The sequence below is a fragment of the Manis javanica genome, chromosome 12 (assembly GCF_040802235.1).
Source record: "Manis javanica isolate MJ-LG chromosome 12, MJ_LKY, whole genome shotgun sequence".
NCBI classification, from domain to species: domain Eukaryota; kingdom Metazoa; phylum Chordata; class Mammalia; order Pholidota; family Manidae; genus Manis; species Manis javanica.
Window position 1 is genome coordinate 65,606,669 of NC_133167.1, and position 18,979 is coordinate 65,625,647.

General features: G+C 35.3%; 1 protein-coding gene across 12 annotated transcripts in view; it reads left to right on the forward strand.

Annotated features, from left to right (window-relative positions):
• Positions 1-18,979, forward strand: part of ABCB11 (ATP binding cassette subfamily B member 11) — a 223,665-nt gene that overhangs the window by 99,642 nt on the left and 105,044 nt on the right. For 10 of the 12 annotated variants that reach the window (XM_073218733.1, XM_073218736.1, XM_073218739.1 and 7 more), the window contains 4 exons: positions 8,184-8,271; positions 9,431-9,564; positions 11,275-11,446; positions 14,830-14,954. In XM_073218733.1, coding sequence (XP_073074834.1) covers positions 8,184-8,271; positions 9,431-9,564; positions 11,275-11,446; positions 14,830-14,954 — 519 coding nt within the window. Of the gene's footprint in view, positions 1-8,182; positions 8,272-9,430; positions 9,565-11,274; positions 11,447-14,829; positions 14,955-18,979 lie in introns of those variants that run through there. The other 2 variants (XM_036995030.2, XM_036995031.2) reach the window with 2 other exon arrangements.

Here is an 18,979-nt window from a genome sequence, read left to right on the forward strand (position 1 = left end):
AATTTTGGAATACTTGTTAGAGGGGCCAAAATTTGGGACATATCTATGATATCAAGTGCTCATGAATATTTATTAGATGAATTAAAGAATGAATCTACCTTTAATGTCTGCATCTCCATAATCTATAGAAAGGAATTCACTGTGGTTACCCATTAGTCACACTTTATTCATTCTTACTGGGTCATATTCTTGAAAATGTGCAAATTATGCAAAACAAATGGGGGCTTTCAGAAGTTCATTGACTTTAGCTGAATTCATGTGATACCAAACATGTAAATGGACCTTTGTACTTTTTTTTTGAATTTCATTTGGATGTCTGAAAATGTATAGACCATACTTTTCTTAGTCTTTTCCTTTACTGGGACTCCTTTGATAAGTTAAGTATTTTAACTGTAAGTTATTATGGTCACTGACATAAATTGATTCTTGTACTTCTGACTGAATGTTTGTTTAGTTTTTATGTGGTAAGATCACAGTGAAAATGGACTTGGGTGGGACGGAGAAGGGGGATGATATTTTCCAACCTGTAAGTAGTTAACATGCCTCTGTAATTACCCAACTTTCTTTCTTATAAAAAGCATATCATTAAAAGTACAATTGCTTCACCTATTATGATAATGTATTAGTTTTGGACTATACAAGGCAAGCCAATGATTTTTTCAGTATAAGCACGTGTATATAATGGTAGGAGTTGGTTTTTCCCTTTTATTATATTTGTTATGACATATCAATTGTAATCCGTTGAATGGAATTTTTAGGCTAAAGGCTTCCCAATGGCTTTCAGTGAAAAATGCTAAAAAAGATTACAGAACATCAAGTCCCAGAATAGTCAAACAATAAGGTAAAAAAATGAAAGAAGATAAAAGAAGGAGAAGTCCAAACAGTATTAATATCACAGTGCAGTATATTTTTAATTTATTTTACCTAGTTAAGTGTAAAAACTCAAATGGAAACCACAAAGTCTTACAAGTTAATCATGGAAGTAACATACCATCATTTCTGTCATGTTCAATTAAATATATCATCCAACCTAACCACTTTGCAGACCACAGGCTTCAGGATGACACCACCAGTACTTAACGACACTAGGAAGGTGACCCACGAGTTTTATTTGAGTCCTTGTTGTGCTGTATGTAAAGACTTTTTTTGGCTAATTCTCTTCTGTGTCACACCAACCCTGGTACAATTTGGGGTGGGACTATATAAGAGTTTGAATGCAGAGGCAAGAATCATCAGGGACTCTTGGGAGGCATACAACCACAGCCATTGGAAGGCTGATACCCTCACTTGCCCTGCATTATGGATGCGTCAGTGTAGAAATCTGTACTTTTCTTGGATTTCAGTCTATTTTCCTAGCAATGTACACTTAGCTTATGTATTCAAGCACTGTTTTGAGGTTAAACACTGTAAGACAATACATTTTTTAAAACAGCTTTCTTGAGATACAACTAACATGCCCTAAAATTGCTAAAGCAGTATTGAGAGGAAAATTTATAACACAAAATGTATACATTACAAAAGAGAAATGTCTCAAATTAATTATCTAAAGTCCCTACTCAAGAACTTCGAAAAAAAAAAGAGCAAAACAAGTCCACAATAAACAAATGAGAGGACATAATAAAGATAAAAAAATAGGAAAACAATATAGGATATTGGTGAAACAAAAACTGATTCTTTGAAAAGATCAATTAAATTGACAAACCTTTAGCAAGACTGACAAAGAGCAATTCAATGGAGGAAAGATAAACTTTTAATCAAACAGTGCTGGAATAACTGGACATCCATAGGCAAAAAAATGAACCTATACAAAATTGGATCAACATGGATTATGGACTTAAATGCAAAAAATAAACTATAAGCTTTTAGAAAAACATGAAGGAGAACTTTTTCAGGTCTAGGTCTTGACAAAGAGCTCTTATTTAAAAAAAATTTTTTTAATGGAAAGATAGCTGATATACAATATTATGTTGATTTCAAGTATATAGCATAGTGATTTGACAGTTATATACATTATTAAATGCTCATCCCAACTAGTATAGCTACTATCTGTGAACACAAAAAGAAGACATAAATTGCCAGTATTGGAATGAAAGATGATATATCACTGCAGACCTTGCAAATTTCAAAAGGATAGCAAGGAACTACTATAAGCAAGTCTACACAGATACATTTCACATCACAGAGAAATGAACCAATTGCTTGAAAACACAAACTATCACAACTCCCCCAATATGATATAAATAATTTGAGTAGCCCTAACTATTAAGGAAACTTAACTTGCAATTTTAAAACTCCAAAAATAGAAATCTCCAGGCCCATATGGTTTAACATGGAGAATTCTAATATTTAAAGAAGTACACCAATTGTATGCAATATTTCCCAGATTGTAGGGAACACATCCCAAGTCATTTTACAAAGCTAATATTATCATGATGCTAAAACCAATAAATATTGCAAAAAAGAATTCCTCATGAGTATAGACACAAAATCCTAACAAAATATTAGCAAATAGAATTCAGTGATATATAAAAAGAATTACATACCATGACCAAGGGGGGATATATTCTAGAGAAACACAACTGGTTCAGTATTTGAAAAGCAATCAATGTAATCCACCATATTAACAGATTAATATAGAAAACCACATGATTATCTCCACAGATGCAGAAAAAACATTTGAAAAATTCAACACTTACCCCTAATAAAACTCTCAAAAAACTAGGACTAGAAAAGAACTTCCTCAACTTAAAAAAAAATCCTATAGCTAATATTATACTTAATAGTGAGAAATTGAATACTTTCCTCCTAATACTGGAAACAAGGCAAAGATATATGTTTTCACCACTATTCTTCAATATGGTACTTGAAATTCTAACCTTTACAGTAAGTAGGGAAAGAAAATTAAAAGAATCTAATAATGCTACTGATTTATACACAAAATTGGTTAGGTTGTTTATAAATTTTATGTTACATGTTTTTTACTGCAACTAGAATTTTTTTAAATGCAAGACAAGAAAAAGAATATAGATCTAAAAGAAAAAGTACACCCATCTTTCTTGGAGATGACATTATTGTTAACATGGAAATTCCTAAAGAGTCTACAAAAACTTCCTAGAATGAATAAATAAGTTCAGCAAGGTCATACAATACCAGATAAACATACACAATTTAAAAATATTTCTATGTACTAGCAATGAACATATGGGCATCAAAATTCAAAATGTAATGCAATGTACAATTGTTCAAAAAAATTTACTTAGGTGGAAATCTAACAAAACATGTATAGGACTTATGTTCTGAAAACTGCAAAATGCTGATGAAAGAAATAAAAAAAGACCTATATAAATGGAGAGATAAACCATGTTAGTGAATTGAGATTCAATATAGTGAAGAGGTCAATCCTTTCAAATTGACATACAAATTTAATACAAGTTCTATCAAAATCTTAGCCAAATTTTTTATAGATATAGACAAGATTACTCTAAAATTTGTATGAAAACACAAAAGAACTAGAATATCTAAAACAACTTTGAAAAAATAATGACAAAGCGTGAGGAACAATCTACCTAATTTCAAAACCTATTATTTAGCTACAGCAATCAAGGTTGTATGGTATTGATAGAGGAAGAGAATAGAGAACTCAGAAACAGATCCTTGAAATATGTCTAACTAATTGTTAAAAGTGAAAGAGAAATTCAATGGAGGAAAGATAAACTTTTTATCAAACAGTGTTGGAATAACTGGACATCCATAGGCAAAAAAATGAACCTATACAAAATTGGATCAACATGGATTATGAACTTAAATGCAAAAAATAAACTATAAGCTTTTAGAAAAATATGGAGACCTTTTTCAGGTCTAGGTCTTGACAAAGAGCTCTTATTTAAAAGATAATTTTTTAAATGTAAGGATAGCTGATATACAATATTATGTTGATTTCAAGTATATAACATAGTGATTTGACAGTTATATACATTATTAAATGCTCATCCCAGGTAGCTACTATCTGTGAACACAAAAAGATGTTACAGTCCTAATGACTATACTCTCTATGCTGTATATTTTTTCATCCCCATGACTAATTTATATTATGATTGAGTTTTTACACCTCTTTATCCCCTTCACCTTTTCACTAACCACCCTAATCCCTCCCCTATGGTAGTCACTTCTCTGAATCTAATGCTGTTTTGTTTTTAGATTCACATATAAGTGAAATCATATGGTATTTGTCTTTCTCCACCTGGCTTATTTCACTTAGCATAATACCATCTAAGTCCCTCCATGTTGTCACAAATGGCAGGATTTCTTTCTTTTTTATGACTGAATAATATTCCATTGTGTATATGTACCACCTCTTCTTTATCCATTCATTTGTTGATGGACACTTTGGTTGCTTCCACATCTTTGGCTATTGTATATAAAGTGGCAATAAATAAAAGGGTGCATACATCTTTTAAAATTAATGATTTCATTTTCTTTGTGTAGATTCCCACAAGTTGAATTACTGGGTCATATAGCACTATGGTTTTAGTTTTTTGAGGAACCTTCACACAGCTTTCTACAGTGGTTGCATAAGTTTACATTCCCTCTTTTCTCCACATTCTCACCAACTTGTTATTTCTTTTGGGTAGTGACCATTCTAACCAATGTGAGGTGATATCTCTTTGTGGTTTTGATTTGTGTTTCCCTGATGAATAGCAATGTGGAGCATTTTTTCATGTGCCTTTTGGCCATTGGTATATCTTCCTTGGAAAAATGTCTATTCAGATCCTCTGCCCATTTTTTAGTTGGGTTATTGTTATTTTATTTACTTATTTATTTTTTGGTCTTGAGTCTTTGGAGTTCTTTATATGTTTTGGGTGTTAATCCTTTATTGGATATTTCATTTACAAATATATTCTACCACACTGTAGGTGGCCTTTTTGTTTCATTGATGAATTCCTTTGTTTCACAGAAGCTTTTTAGTTTGACCTAGTCCCACCTGCTTATTTTTGCTTTTGTTTTCCTTGCCTGGGGGAGATGTATCCAGAAAAAAATTATTCATACTTCTGTTCAAGACATTTTGCCTATGTTTTATTCCAATGGTTTCTTGGTTTCATGTCTTATATTTAGATCTTTAGTCCATTTTTAGTTTACTTTTGTATGTGGTGTTAGGGAAGAGTGTGATACCACTCATAATATTCTTTTCTTCTTTCTCAAGATTGCTTTGGCTATTCAGGTTCAATATAGGATTATTTGCTCTAGTTCACTGGAAAATGCCATTGGTATTTTGACAGGGATTGCATTGAATCTGTTAATTGTTTTAGTCAGGATAACCATTTTGGCAGTGTTAATTCTTCCTATCTATGAGCATGGGATAGATTTCCATTTATTTGTGTCTTTTTCAATTTCTTTCATCAGTAGACAAAGAAATCTTAGACTTGACACCAAGAGCACAATCCATGAGTGGAAAAACTGATAAATTTGACTGCATCAAGATTCAAAAACATTTGCTTTGCAGAAGACCCTGTTAAGAGAATGAAAAGCTACAGTCAGAAGAATATACTTGCAAAATTTATAATCTAACAATGGACTAAGTTCTAATATATAAATAACTCAAAACTCAATGGTTAAAAAAGTTCAATTAGAATATAGGAAAAACACACAAACAGACATTTCACTAAAGGTATAAAGTGAATTATACATTTCACTAAAGGTATAAAGAAAATTAGCACTGCCAAAATGGTTATCCTACCTAAAACAATTGACAGATTCAATGCAATCCCTATCAAAATACCAACGGCATTTCATAAAGGTATAAAGGTGGCAAATAAGCATGTGAAAAGATATTCAGCAGCATTAGTAGCTAGGGAATACCAATTAAAATCCAAAAGAGTTATCAGTATAAATCTATTAGAATGGATAAAATAAAAAATAGTGATAACCAAATGCTGGTGAGGATATGGAGGAACATACCTTGCTGGTGGAATGCAACCAATCTGGAAAACAATTTTGAAACTAGAAAGATAAATAAATAAATAAACATGCAACTACTATAGGACCGAGCAATTCTACTGTTGAGGATTTACCCCAGAAAATAAAAACCTGTGTCACATAAAAACCTGTACACAAATGTTTTTAGAAGCTTTATTATTAATAGACAAAAACTGGAAACAACACAGTTGTGGAAACAACCTACTCATGTCCTTCAGTGGTGAGTGGTCAAACAAACTGTTACACAGCTACACCATGGAATCCTACTTAACAATGAAATGAGATGAAATACTGAAGAAACTTGAAAGAATTATGCTTAGTGAAAAAATACAAATCTCAAATTTGCAGATCTCATTTATATAACATTCTTCAAATTGCAAAACTATAGCAATAGAGAACAGATTAGTGGTAGCCAGGGGTTAAGGGAGAAGTTGGAGCTGGGTGGAAGTATGTGCAGATACAGAAGGACATGAAGAATCCTGTGATGATGAGAATCCTGTTCTGATCTTGATTATATCAACATCAACAACCTGGTTGTGATATTGTCCTATAGTTCTGCAAAATGTTACCATTATGCAAAAACTAGATTAAAAGCATGCATAATCTTTCTGTATTATTTCTCACAATTGCATGTGAATCTACACATATCTCAAAATAAAAAGTTTAATTACAAACAAACAAACAAACAAAAAATAGCTTCCTGGGTGAAAAAATATTGTCATGGGTTCTCTGAAATGAAAATCTAGTCATTCTGGTAGTATGCCACCACAGAACATACAAAGCAGCCTCGTCCACTGATAAGCCATTTGTCCATAGGTCAACATCCTATGCATTTAGGAATATAGAGCCTCCAACATTCCAAAACCAGGACATGGGTACATTTCTGCCAACTTGTGATGCTTAGTTTGGAGCTGACACTGATGTTCACTGTGAAGTGGCAGCGCTACTCTGTCTACAGTGCAGGAGAACCACTGAAAGGAAAGCTCCTTGTTAAGCAATGTGCCTTGTCATAAAGACTTTCTAGCGATTTTTAAACAAAAACTTATGGCATTAGTAAACTTAAAACCTTGAGGAGTAAATTGAGTGATTCATTATGAGGCATGCATTTTTCATAAAGGGTACAGTAAGAATTCTCATATCTTAATAATTTGTATAATATCTTTTACCTTTTCCCTCTTCTCTCTTCAACAAATGAGCTGGAAATCTTAACTTATCCAGGCAGATGAATGTTGATTTTGCTTTTAAAAAGCAAGGCACTCATTCTGTGGTCTGCACACTCTGCAGAATCCTTCTTAGGGATCCATAATCATGAGAACTTTCCACTACGTAGATGAAGTTTGATGTGCAGTCAAAGAAACCAGACCAGCCTGTTCTTTTCCTTCCGGTCAGGTTTTCTGATAGGTTTGTCCTGTTGTTTCAGGAATATCCTCAAGTAGTCTCTAAAGCAATAATAACTTCTTCCCAAGAATAAAATGGAAATGAGTTAACAATTCATTTCTGGCCTGCCTCAGATATAAAGAGAATCTTAAACTATGCAAGTCCTTATCCACACCATCTAGCAATTAGTGACTGCTACTTTTAGATCGATGAGTGGGAAGAAAGGAAAGGCACAGTTGGCCCTTGAACAATGTGGGGATTGGGGTACTGAACACCATGCAGTTGAAAATGTGAGCATAAATTTTGACTCCCCTAAAACTTAACTACCAATACCTAGTGTTGACCAGAAGCCTTACTAATAACACAAACAACCAATTAACATATAACATCTGTGTTTGTAAAATTGAATAAGTCATGGGCTGTAATGTACAGTATAAGGGATATAGTCAATAGCATTGTAGTGACTTCAGTGACAGATGGTAAGTAGGCTTACTGTGGACATCGTTTGTAATGTATAAAAATATTTGCCCATGATGATGTACACCTGGAACTACTAGGATATTGTATGTAAATTATACTTCAATTTAAAAGAAGAATTAAAAAGAAAAAACAAGGACAGCCATCTTTGCTGTGATCTGTACCATAAGGTCTATTTAGGGGTATGGATGGATTGATTATAATTTTATATAGATAAAGTGCCTACCCACATTTAACAGAAATCTATATAATCTATAATCCAAACATTTTAAATTCCTCTGTATGCACAAATGTAATCTTTGGTAGCTTGATCCTACTTAAGTTTCAACATTTTTCCCTCTCTTTCTCTTTTGAAGGTTGCTGAACATTGAGAGTGAAATGATCAAGTTTGCCAGTTACTATGCTGGAGTTGCTGTAGCAGTACTTACCACGGGGTACATTCAAGTTAGTAGCTCCTGCATTTTACTTACAGGGCAACATCTGGATTCAAAGACACTAATAATGAAATGCAAAGTGTACTCTTTAACTTTTTGAGTTATTCAGAAACCATAGGAACTACAGTTTTATTTAGGGGACATGAGAGAAGGGGAAAAGATTTCTCCCTCTCAGTTGGGGAGGAGGATACAAGCAGCTGTCTAGAAAGAAGGAGAATAGCTTTTAGTTTCAGTGTCCTGCCCTTCCTCCCTCCATCCTCTCTTCTAAATTCAGAAACAGGCAGCTGTGGATGTTTGTAGAGGGAGGGTGAGCAGCCTGGGGAAAGCCGGGTTGGGGAGTTGAGGAAAAGGGAGGTTTACTTTCTTTTTCTCTTTTATTGCTAAAGTCTCACTGAACTGCATTCCACCCCAAATTCTGTAAACTGAATCTAGGGCATATTCCAGGTCTAAGCAGTGGAAAGGCTTGGAGTTACTTAACCCTTATTAAAGAAGAAACATATTTCATCTTTTGCCTAATGTAGAGAAAAAGAAGGTATCACTATTCCTCATTCATTTACTAATTCCAGGAAGTTTGTATCAGTTACAAAGAGAAATGAATCATCTTTTCCCATTTCTGGCCCTGGGAATTTTAATGACAGGCTTGTTTTTCCTGCCTGGGGAAAACTATCAGCAGATTCCCTGCTTATGTCATCATTTGTGCCTTACTTTCTCTGAAAGTCATTGTTCAACAGCCTGGAAATGCATAAATGCTTATTGACAGGCTTCTGGGGGAAATTCACTCAGAAGTGGCATGCAGAAATAATAATTTAAGAGCAGTAATTTATTTTTGGTGCTGCATGCTTTATTTTGCACTTAAAAATGAAGCTCAGTAAGGTTAACTCTAAGTGGCAGAGTTGTATTGAAACCCAAATCTGGTGGCGGCTCCGAAGACGGATGGTAGAATTCTGGACTCTGAAATCTAAATCTGGTTTCCCTGAGTTGTTCTGCTTACTTCCATGTTTAGTTACAGGTGCCATAGATCACACCTTAGTTCCTGAGAAGGGGCACTTTATGAATAATGTTCCTCCATTTCTCAGCTGTTCAATTGAAAGTATTTTTTTTCTGAAAATATAGGGAATTAACAAGTATGTTTACCATTGTAATGCTAAAATTTCTTGCTCCACTTCCAGATATGCTTTTGGGTAATTGCTGCAGCTCGTCAGATCCAGAAAATGAGGAAATTTTACTTTAGGGGAATAATGAGAATGGAAATAGGATGGTTTGACTGCAATTCAGTGGGAGAGCTGAATAATAGATTGTCTGAGTAAGTGGCTAGTAGGACATATTATGTGTATGTGATTTTTTGATAGTAAAACTCCTGTTTCTAAATCAACAATTGGAAACACTTTAAGTTTTTTTATATGTTTTGTCTCTTAAGCTGGGCTTTTACAGGTATCATGGCTTTTTCGGAGGTAATGCTTTATCAAATATGATCATTAAAAATTGAAAGCCGATTTTTACAATTTAGTTTGTGAGCCTTTGATTAAAATATTAGAAATAAAGTATTAAGGAATAGAGTTAAAAGAAGTAGCATTATTTTGCCTCAAAAGAAGAAATTGAGGGATGTCATGATCTATGAATCTCTAATGAAAATAATATAAATTAGAATAAATATTCTTGCTCTGTCTGTTGAGGTAATTTCTGCATATAAAAGCAAAAACAAAAAAATTCAAAATAGCTTGAGAAAGATTCAAATTATAAAACTGGATTTAAATACAGTTTACACCTAAATACTAGTTTGGGTCATTAATAGTCCACCTTTCCCAAGTAATTCTGAATGAGCCCTGAATAAGTAGTGTCAATTGAATCCTACCGAACTGAACTTTGATGTTCTACAAAAGACAGATAGTTTATTAGTGTAGTGAAGCTAAAAGCAGGCTAACTAGATTCTAGCACTCAGTCTGCCCCTTACTTACTGTGCCCTTGAACAGATACTTAACCTTGTTAGAATGTAATTGTCTAATGTCTGGGTCCTGTCTTAGGTCCTTTTTTACTATCAAGTCCTAAGCCCTGCTTGCTCCATCTGGACAAGTGATTATGGGAGTTTTCCCAGGAATAGGAATTTAATTCAACCGATTATTATATTATATTATATTAATTATATTATATTATATTAATTTTATTATATTACATTAATTTTATATTATATTATACATACTGAATAATTGCGTAATTATAAATTTTTTAATATATATGGATCACTTACCTTATGCAAGGCATAAGGCATAAAGATAAATCACAGAACTCTTGATCTTAAGAAACCTACAGCCTAGTAGGAGGGATAAAAGATGCAAGCAAATAAGTAATCAGAGCCAGCACATATTGATTGCTTACTATGTACTAGGTACTTCACATACTTTACAATATTAGCTAATCCTCATTATTACACATTGATGTAGGTTCTGCCATTATCTCCATTATACAGAAAGGTTAAATAACTTGCCCAAGAAGAGCCTACAGTAAAATTCAGAGCCTAGCTCTGGTGTCTGTGCCCTTAAGCACTATTCTAATAAGCAGAATGCAGTAATTACACACACACATACAGATTAATTACATTGCTATGAAACACAGGAAGGAAGATAATTTTCTGGAGGATTATATAAATTTTTATGAATTAGTTGGTATATGAGTTGAACCTTTAGGCTGAAAAGATTTAGCAGATATAAAGAAGGAAAGAAGGGCTCTTCAAAAGAGACCAAGAATATTACCTATAAGAAAGAAAAAACAAATAGGATGGTTTCCAAAAAGCTTTGTCAACTTCGAATGCATATGAGTTGCGAAAACTGAGTTAAGGACAAACTTACTTTGCTCTGAGAGGAGAGGCTTGATGACCTCCCAAATCAGCAAATTTTCTAAGATGGAGGCTGTTAAGTTTTCCAAGGGCAATGGGGTTCAGAGAAGAGAAGGGAGAGACTGGCAAGAGATCTGAATTGACCAAATTCAGTTTAGTGATCAAATCCTATCTTGTTTCTAGGGATATTAATAAAGTCAACGATGCCATTGCTGACCAAATGGCCATTTTCATTCAGCGCATGACCACGAGCATCTGTGGATTCCTGCTGGGGTTTTACCAGGGTTGGAAACTGACTCTGGTTATCATCTCTGTCAGCCCTCTCATTGGGATTGGAGCAGCTGTCATTGGACTGGTAAGGCTGTCTTCTCACTTGTCTCCATAGAAAGACATTTGCAGTGACAGACAGCCAAATATGTGAAGCTTGATCCCCTTCTCCTGAATATGTACAAGTCAACATCATTATCACTATGTTGACTTATTTAGTTTGATTATTCTCAGTATCAAATAACATTCAATAGATTAGGAATTAATGATATTTATAACAAATATTATTGTATTAATAACAATAATTATATTTATTGAGCATTTACTATTTTGCCAGGCACTGTTTGAGTTTCATATGCATTATTTGTAATTTTAACAACAATCTTATAAAGTATTAATGCTCTTGAAATATAAGAAACAGAGGCTCAGAGAGGTAAAAGGGACTGCACAACTAGTGAGCAACAGAACAGGATTAAACTTCTAGAAAGCATGACTCCAAGTCCCCATCCATTCTCCAATACACCTGTCGCTTTTCATGGTCTCCCAAGCTCAGATGTTTCTCTCTAAAAATTCCAGCAAATGTACCCATATTGGTAACAACACATAAAAGAGATTTCTGCAATCATAACTGTGTTCTCTACTCTATCTGAATGATTTCAGAGAGAAGTTATCTGACCCATTCTGTATGGTATCCCAGCCACAGTCTCCATTGCCTCAGTATTCAGGTGAAGGAAAAGCATAGGAGTAGGAATTTTGGGTCATCCAAGTGAAAAAACACTCCCAAGGATAGAGAAATGATTATTTTCCTTGTAGAGAAACCACATCCGTTAACAGGTCATGGGATCAGTCACACAAATAATTTGATGTAAATGAGAATAGAATTCAGGTGAAAAACCACTCAGATCATTGAGCAACAGGCAACAATCTCCATGATAATGTTTCCTAGCAAAATATTCTCTACAGCCCACTGGTTTTATTACTAAAAGGTTTCCCAAATAATTGATTGACAATAGCAAAGAGTTCACTCCACTTACCTAGGTTACTACCTGGCTCTACCATCTGGCTCAGGAAAGATGTTTAATTTGACAAAACTTAAGAGTTTCCTCATATTTAAAATAAAGATAGTGCATTTCAAAGTCACTGTGATGATTCATGCATAATTCATGTTATGCACTTAGTATGGCATCTGGCACCGAATTAATTGCTAAAGAGGTATTATTATTATTATTAAAAATTTATTTTTTCCAATCCACCAGATCATGCAGGCTTCATAATCATCTTTCCTACCAAACACTTTCCAGCTGTATTTCAGGGAAGCCTCAGCTTCTGCAGAGGTTCTTTGGGGATTCTTCAAATATTTGATTCAACCTTTTCTCCCCAAATACATTTAGTCTTTCTTTAAACCTGTGATAAATTTGTACTCACGCTCAAGTGAATCATCTATCAGGCTTACAGCAGATTCCTCTTCTCATTTCAGTGCTCATATTCAACTTCTTGTTACTGTGTCACTGGTTTGGGATGTTGTAGCCCTGCACTGGCTTCTTCCTGAATTCAGGGCCATGCATGTTTGTGTAAAACAATATAATTACAATAGCCAAGATATGGAAGCAACCTAAATGTCCATTAGTAGATGAATGGATAAGGAAGATGTGGTACATATACACAATGGAATATTACTCAGCCATAGGAAGAAAACAAATCCTACCATTTGCATCAACACGGATGGAGCTAGAGGGTATTATGCTCAGTGAAATAAGCCAGGCAGAGAAAGACAAGTACCAAATAATTTCACTCATATGTGGAGTATAAGAACAAAGGAAAACTGAAGGAACAAAATAGCAGCAGAATCACAGAACCCAAGAAAGGACTAACAGTTACCAAAGGGAAAGGGACTGGGGAGGATGGATGGGAAGGGAGGGATTAGGGCGGGGAAAAAGAAGGAGGGCATTACGATTAGCATGTATAGTGTGTGTGGGGGGGGCCACGGGGAGGACTGTACAACACAGAGAAGACAAGTAGTGATTTTACAGCATCTTACTACACTGATGGACAGTGACTATGAAGGGGTATGTGGGGGGGACTTAGTGAAGGGGGGAGCCTAGTAAACATAATGTTCTTCATGTAATTGTAGATTAATGACACCAAAATAAAAAAAATTAAATTAAAAAAGACAATATAAACAACTTCATCAGGCTCAATTCAAAAGCAGTACATAAAAAGGTGGAGGGGGCAATATATGAAAAATTTGACATTAATATGGGTTTGGAGGCCCGTGTTTGACTAATACACTTACAATGAGAAATATGAGCAATTGTTAGATATTTCCCAATATACATCTTTTAAGTTCCTATATCAGTTCAACTGAAGTATCCTGAGATTATTTAATATGCCAATACAATAAAAACTGGTAACATTCACAAAACTACTTAATTTTTCGTTACTGTGCTAAAATAATATATTTCAGAAGTAAGAAAAGGATTGTGGTCAGTACTTCATTGTCATCCATAACACCCAATTCAGATTTTAATGTTGATGAAAATAGCCTCATGCTCCTTATGATACCTTTTCAATTCTCAAATTTTAAAAGAGTGGACTTGTGAAATAAGTATGTTGTAATAAAATATTACTTTTACTTATTGAGTATCTCAGAATTCTGTTTAAGGTTTTGTTTGATGAGAGTTTTGCTGTTAAATGTTTGGAAACATGTGGAACATACACTCTCCTACTCCAGGAACTAGATATTTTTTCAGGTTTCTGAGTACTTTTCAACAATATTTGCTTTTTTTCATTTTTGTTTCTTAATCTGTGCCAGGGATTTTTTTTATGGTAGTTCTAACTAGGACTCAATCAAAGTCCAATTGTACAAAAAGTTAACTTATTTAGTATTAAGACCAATGTGTTTTTATTTCATTTAGTAAAAAGCAAAGCTAGTTAGTTGAGCCCCTACAGTTCAGTCAAAATGATGTAGCATTTATCTGAAGCTTCCTCCTGTGGAATTACCTCCCCAGCATCATGTGCTTTCATGGTCAGACCTGCCTTTCATTTTATATTCTAATCAATATGATACCTGCTGGGGTCTCTGGCCTTTGCCTCTGGTATTTGTAAATTGTGCAGTGGCCTTTGGCCAACAGGAATGAAATGTGATATGTTTGATTTGAAAGCTTTATTAGTATAATGACTAAAACACAGTGGCCTCACAGGATGCCCTATTTGGGACTTCTTCTATAAGAGGGTTTTTGAGGCTGACTTTTCATGGAATCATTCTGCTATGTCTGCAACCAAACCTCAAGGTTGAGACTATTGGACTGAACTTGAACCAAATGCTTTGCTTGGTAAAGGCTGTTATGGTGAGAAGCTGGTCTTGTATTAAACCATGCCACATGTTTACTCTGCTAAACAGATCACCAAGTGACAGGCCAATTTACCTAATGACCCGGACTTTACATTTTATTTTCTTCTTTTGGATTTTAGAGTGTGTCCAAGTTCACTGACCATGAATTGAAGGCCTATGCCAAAGCAGGGTCCGTGGCAGATGAAGTCATTTCATCTATGCGAACAGTGGCTGCTTTTGGTGGTGAGAAAACAGAGGTTGAAAGGTGAGAAACTGAAATGTTTGCCACTTTCCTGAATTTTGTTGGTCCACCTACTGCCCTGAAACTTTCCCATTTGTCAGATTCATCTTGGTCTATGGTACCATGAGGGTGCATTTGTTCAAGCGGTAGCTAAGCCAAGTAAATAGATTGATCAAGGACTACAAGGACTCCTAAACATTTAGCTATGTGTTTTGAGTACGTTGTAGTTGGTGATTTTCAGAAGCCTTCTAATTAGGTTAGATATTTATTTCAAACTCTGATGGTGTGTATGTATACACACCTGACCTCATTCCAGTCTGCGCCAGAGTCCTGCTCCAGCGGGTCCAGGGGTCCCGGAAGGTGAACGGCGTTGGCGAGTGAGTGAGGACACAGACACTAGCAGTGGTGCTAAGCTGGCTGCTTATTGACAGAAACTTCAAGTATTATATAGGGATCGATTACATAAAGTCATCATAAAATCATCATAAAGCATGCGTCATTAGGTATTTTATGACATAATCTACATCTTGGAATGTTCTCCTGCTTTTCCAACTAAGGAAGGTCATCATGGTCTTTTCCTCAAGATTTTTCTGTTGCTCTTTTACTTTAAGATTCTAATCTCAGGTTAAATTTCTACAAGGCACCACAATGTCTTCTAAATGTGTCTTAAAAATTGCTTAATCTAGGAAAGGTCATCTTAAAATTGGTCTCTCACCTAGACTCGCTGAAGGGGCATGTTTTTTCTATAGTTCCCTGAAACCATTTACAGTAGAATGAGCAGCACTCACTCTGTTGATCTTGGCTGTAACAATGCTTACTGTGATCTCTATAGTAATGGCTCCTAAGGAGACTCCACCAAGATATTTGACCTCTCCAAACAAGGCTCCCATCTGCTCTCTTGACCCATACCTTATGATGGTCATCTCTTATTTCTCCTGGGGGCCAAGTTGGCCTGGGAGTTGTACCCTAAATTCACCTGAACCTTCTTTTATTTCCGAACTCAGGGATAATAACCCACTGGCCTGGGGAGAATGTGTAGGGTTTTATTTTCTCTTTAGAAGAGGGACTATCTTGACACAAGCTGAGTTTTTATGATTGCTCTACGGTTCCTAGCAGTCCTTTCCCAGGGGCTTCCTTCATTAGCTCATTCTGAGGCCCTTCCTTAGGAATGGCCCCTGGGGGCATTTTCTGACTCATGGAGGCTGTTTGAGCTAGGGGAATAGTCAAATTAAGCAATAGAAGAGATATCAGTAGCCTCCCCTTTGGAGGCCTGCTGTGTGGTATCCATCCATTAGCCTCCTGGGCTGTGCCATCAGGCAGGCGGTGTAGGTTAGCTCTCAGCAAGTCTGTAGTACTGTACACAATGGAATATTATTCAGCCATAAGAAGAAAACAAATCGTACCATTTGCAACACATGGATGGAGCTAGAGGGTATTATTCTCAGTGAAATAAGCCAGGCGGAGAAACAGAAGTATCACATGATTTCCCTCATCTGTAGAGCATAAAAACAAAGCAAAACTGAAGGAACAAAACAGTAGCAGACTCACAGAACCCTAGACTAACAGTGACCAAAGGGAAAGGGGCTGGGGAGGGTGGGTGGGAAGGGAGGGAGAAGGGAAATAATGGGCATTACAATTAGCACACATAATATGGGGGGAGCACGGGGAAGGCAGTATAGCACAGAGAAGACAAGTAATGACTCTATAGCATCTTACTATGCTGACAGACAGTGACTGTGATGGGGTATGTGGTAGAGACTTGATAATAGGGGGAATCTAGTAACCACAATATTGCCCATGTGATTTTATATTAATGATACCAAAAAAAACCACCCAAAGACTTCTCCATTGCTAAAAAAATAAAATAACTACCAACTTAATTAAGCCCTTATTTAATATGTTGTATATCCACTGTGCTGATGTCATTCTCAGCTGCTATCAAATTCACCAATTAAAAATGAGAATAGGATTTACCATCCCTAATTATCCTCTTTTGCTTTCTTTTTTTTTTCTGCTTCTTTTTGTCTATGCAGTTACCTTATTTCTTACAAATATAATTTCCGTAGCACATTTCCATGAAACACTATCTTTTTATTGTTAATAAACAAAGGAGTATAAATGTTTTAAATATGGTAAAAAATAGGGTAGACCTTCAGTTTTGTACTGCAAAATATTAGAAGTTCTCAATGAGTTTATTTTTTGTGATGTAGGAAGTCAGTTACAGAATGCTGAACTTTAAGACAATCTCCATTATTGATAGTAGGTCATAGAATTACTGAAGCTTAATGCTTGGATTGAATTTGCACATAGTTATCCATGTCCCATGGCAGTGAACCTGAGCAGTCATGTTACAACATAGGATTCTCGTCACAGAGCAAATGGGTGAGTATATGTAGATGAGTTGGCACAAACACTAGTTTTAAACCTGGGGTGAGGGGAAAGAGTTGCACCATTTTCCAATAGAAAGCATATGTCTTAATAAACTCATTGAGAGATCCCTGATGCCCAAACTTTTGTGTTAAAAATCCTTTTCTCATGTGGGATCAACATATAAATCAAGTACAAAAATCAAACGAATATTCATATTTGACCTGATTGTTTATAGGTCATATTGCATGATCAAAACTGAAAGTTTCTGTGATGAATGCCCTTGTACTGTTCACCATGTAAGAATTTATTCACTATGTAAGAATTCATTCACCATGTAAGAACTTGTTCGTTATGCTTCAGAAGATTGGAGACTGACGAGAATTAGGCTTGAGATGGATTAATGATTGTACATTGAGCGTTGACCCCCCTATACTGAATTTTATTGTTGTTAACAACCATTTGATCAATAAATATGAGAGATGCCCTCTCAAAAAAAAAAAAATCCTTTTCTCTCAGGGAAAAACTGATCCCACTAAGGAAGTAATCTACATTGAAGCTTTATTTATTTATTTATTTATTTATTTATTTATTTATTTATTTATATTTAATTTTTTATTAAGGTGTGATTGATATATACTCTTATGAAGGTTTCACATGCAAAAATAATGTGGTTACTACATTTACCCATATTATCAAGTCCGCACCCATACCCCAATGCAGTCACTGTCAATCAGTGCAGCAAGATGCCACAGATCCACTGTGTGCCTTCTCTGTGCTACACTCTTTTCCCCATGATCCCTCAAACCACATATACTAAACATAATAACCCTCAATCTCCTTCTCCCTCCCTCCCCACTCGCCCTCCCACACCCCTCCCCTTTGGTAACCACTAGCTCATTCTTAGAGTCTCTGAGTCTGCTGCCATTTTGTTCCTTCAATTTTGCTTCATTGTTATACTCCACAAATGAGGGAAATCATTTGGCATTTGTCTTTCTCCACCTGGCTTATTTCACTGAGCATAATGTCCTCCAGCTCCACCCATGTTGTTGCAAATGGTAGGATTTCTTTCTTTCTTATGGCTGAATAGTATTCCATTGTGTATATGTACCACCTCTTCTTTATCCATTCATCTACTGATGGACACTTAGGTTGCTTCCATATCTTGGCTATTGTAAAAGTGCTACAATAAACATAGGGGTGCATAAGCCTTTTTAAATATGAGAAGTTGTATTCTTTGGGTAAATTCCAAGGACTGGGATTCCCGGGTCAAATGGTATTTCTATTTTTAGTTTTGTGAGGAACCTCCATATTGCTTTCCACAATGGTTGAACTAGCTTACATTCCCACCAGCAGTGTAGGAGGGTTCCCCTTTCTCTGCATACTCACCAGCATTTGTTGTTCTTAGTCTTTTCGATGCTGGCCATCCTTACTGGTGTGAGGTGATAATCTTGTTTTAATTTGCATTTCCCTGATGATTAGTGATGTGGAGCATCTTTTCATGTTTCTGTTGGTCATCTGAATTTCTTCTTTGGAGAACTGTCTCTTCATATCCTCTGCCCATTTGTTAATCGGGTTTTCTTTTTGGGTGTTGAGGCATGTAAGTTCTTTATATATTTTGGATGTTAATCCCATGTTGGATATGTCTCATACTGTAGAATACCTTTTTGTTCTGTTCATGT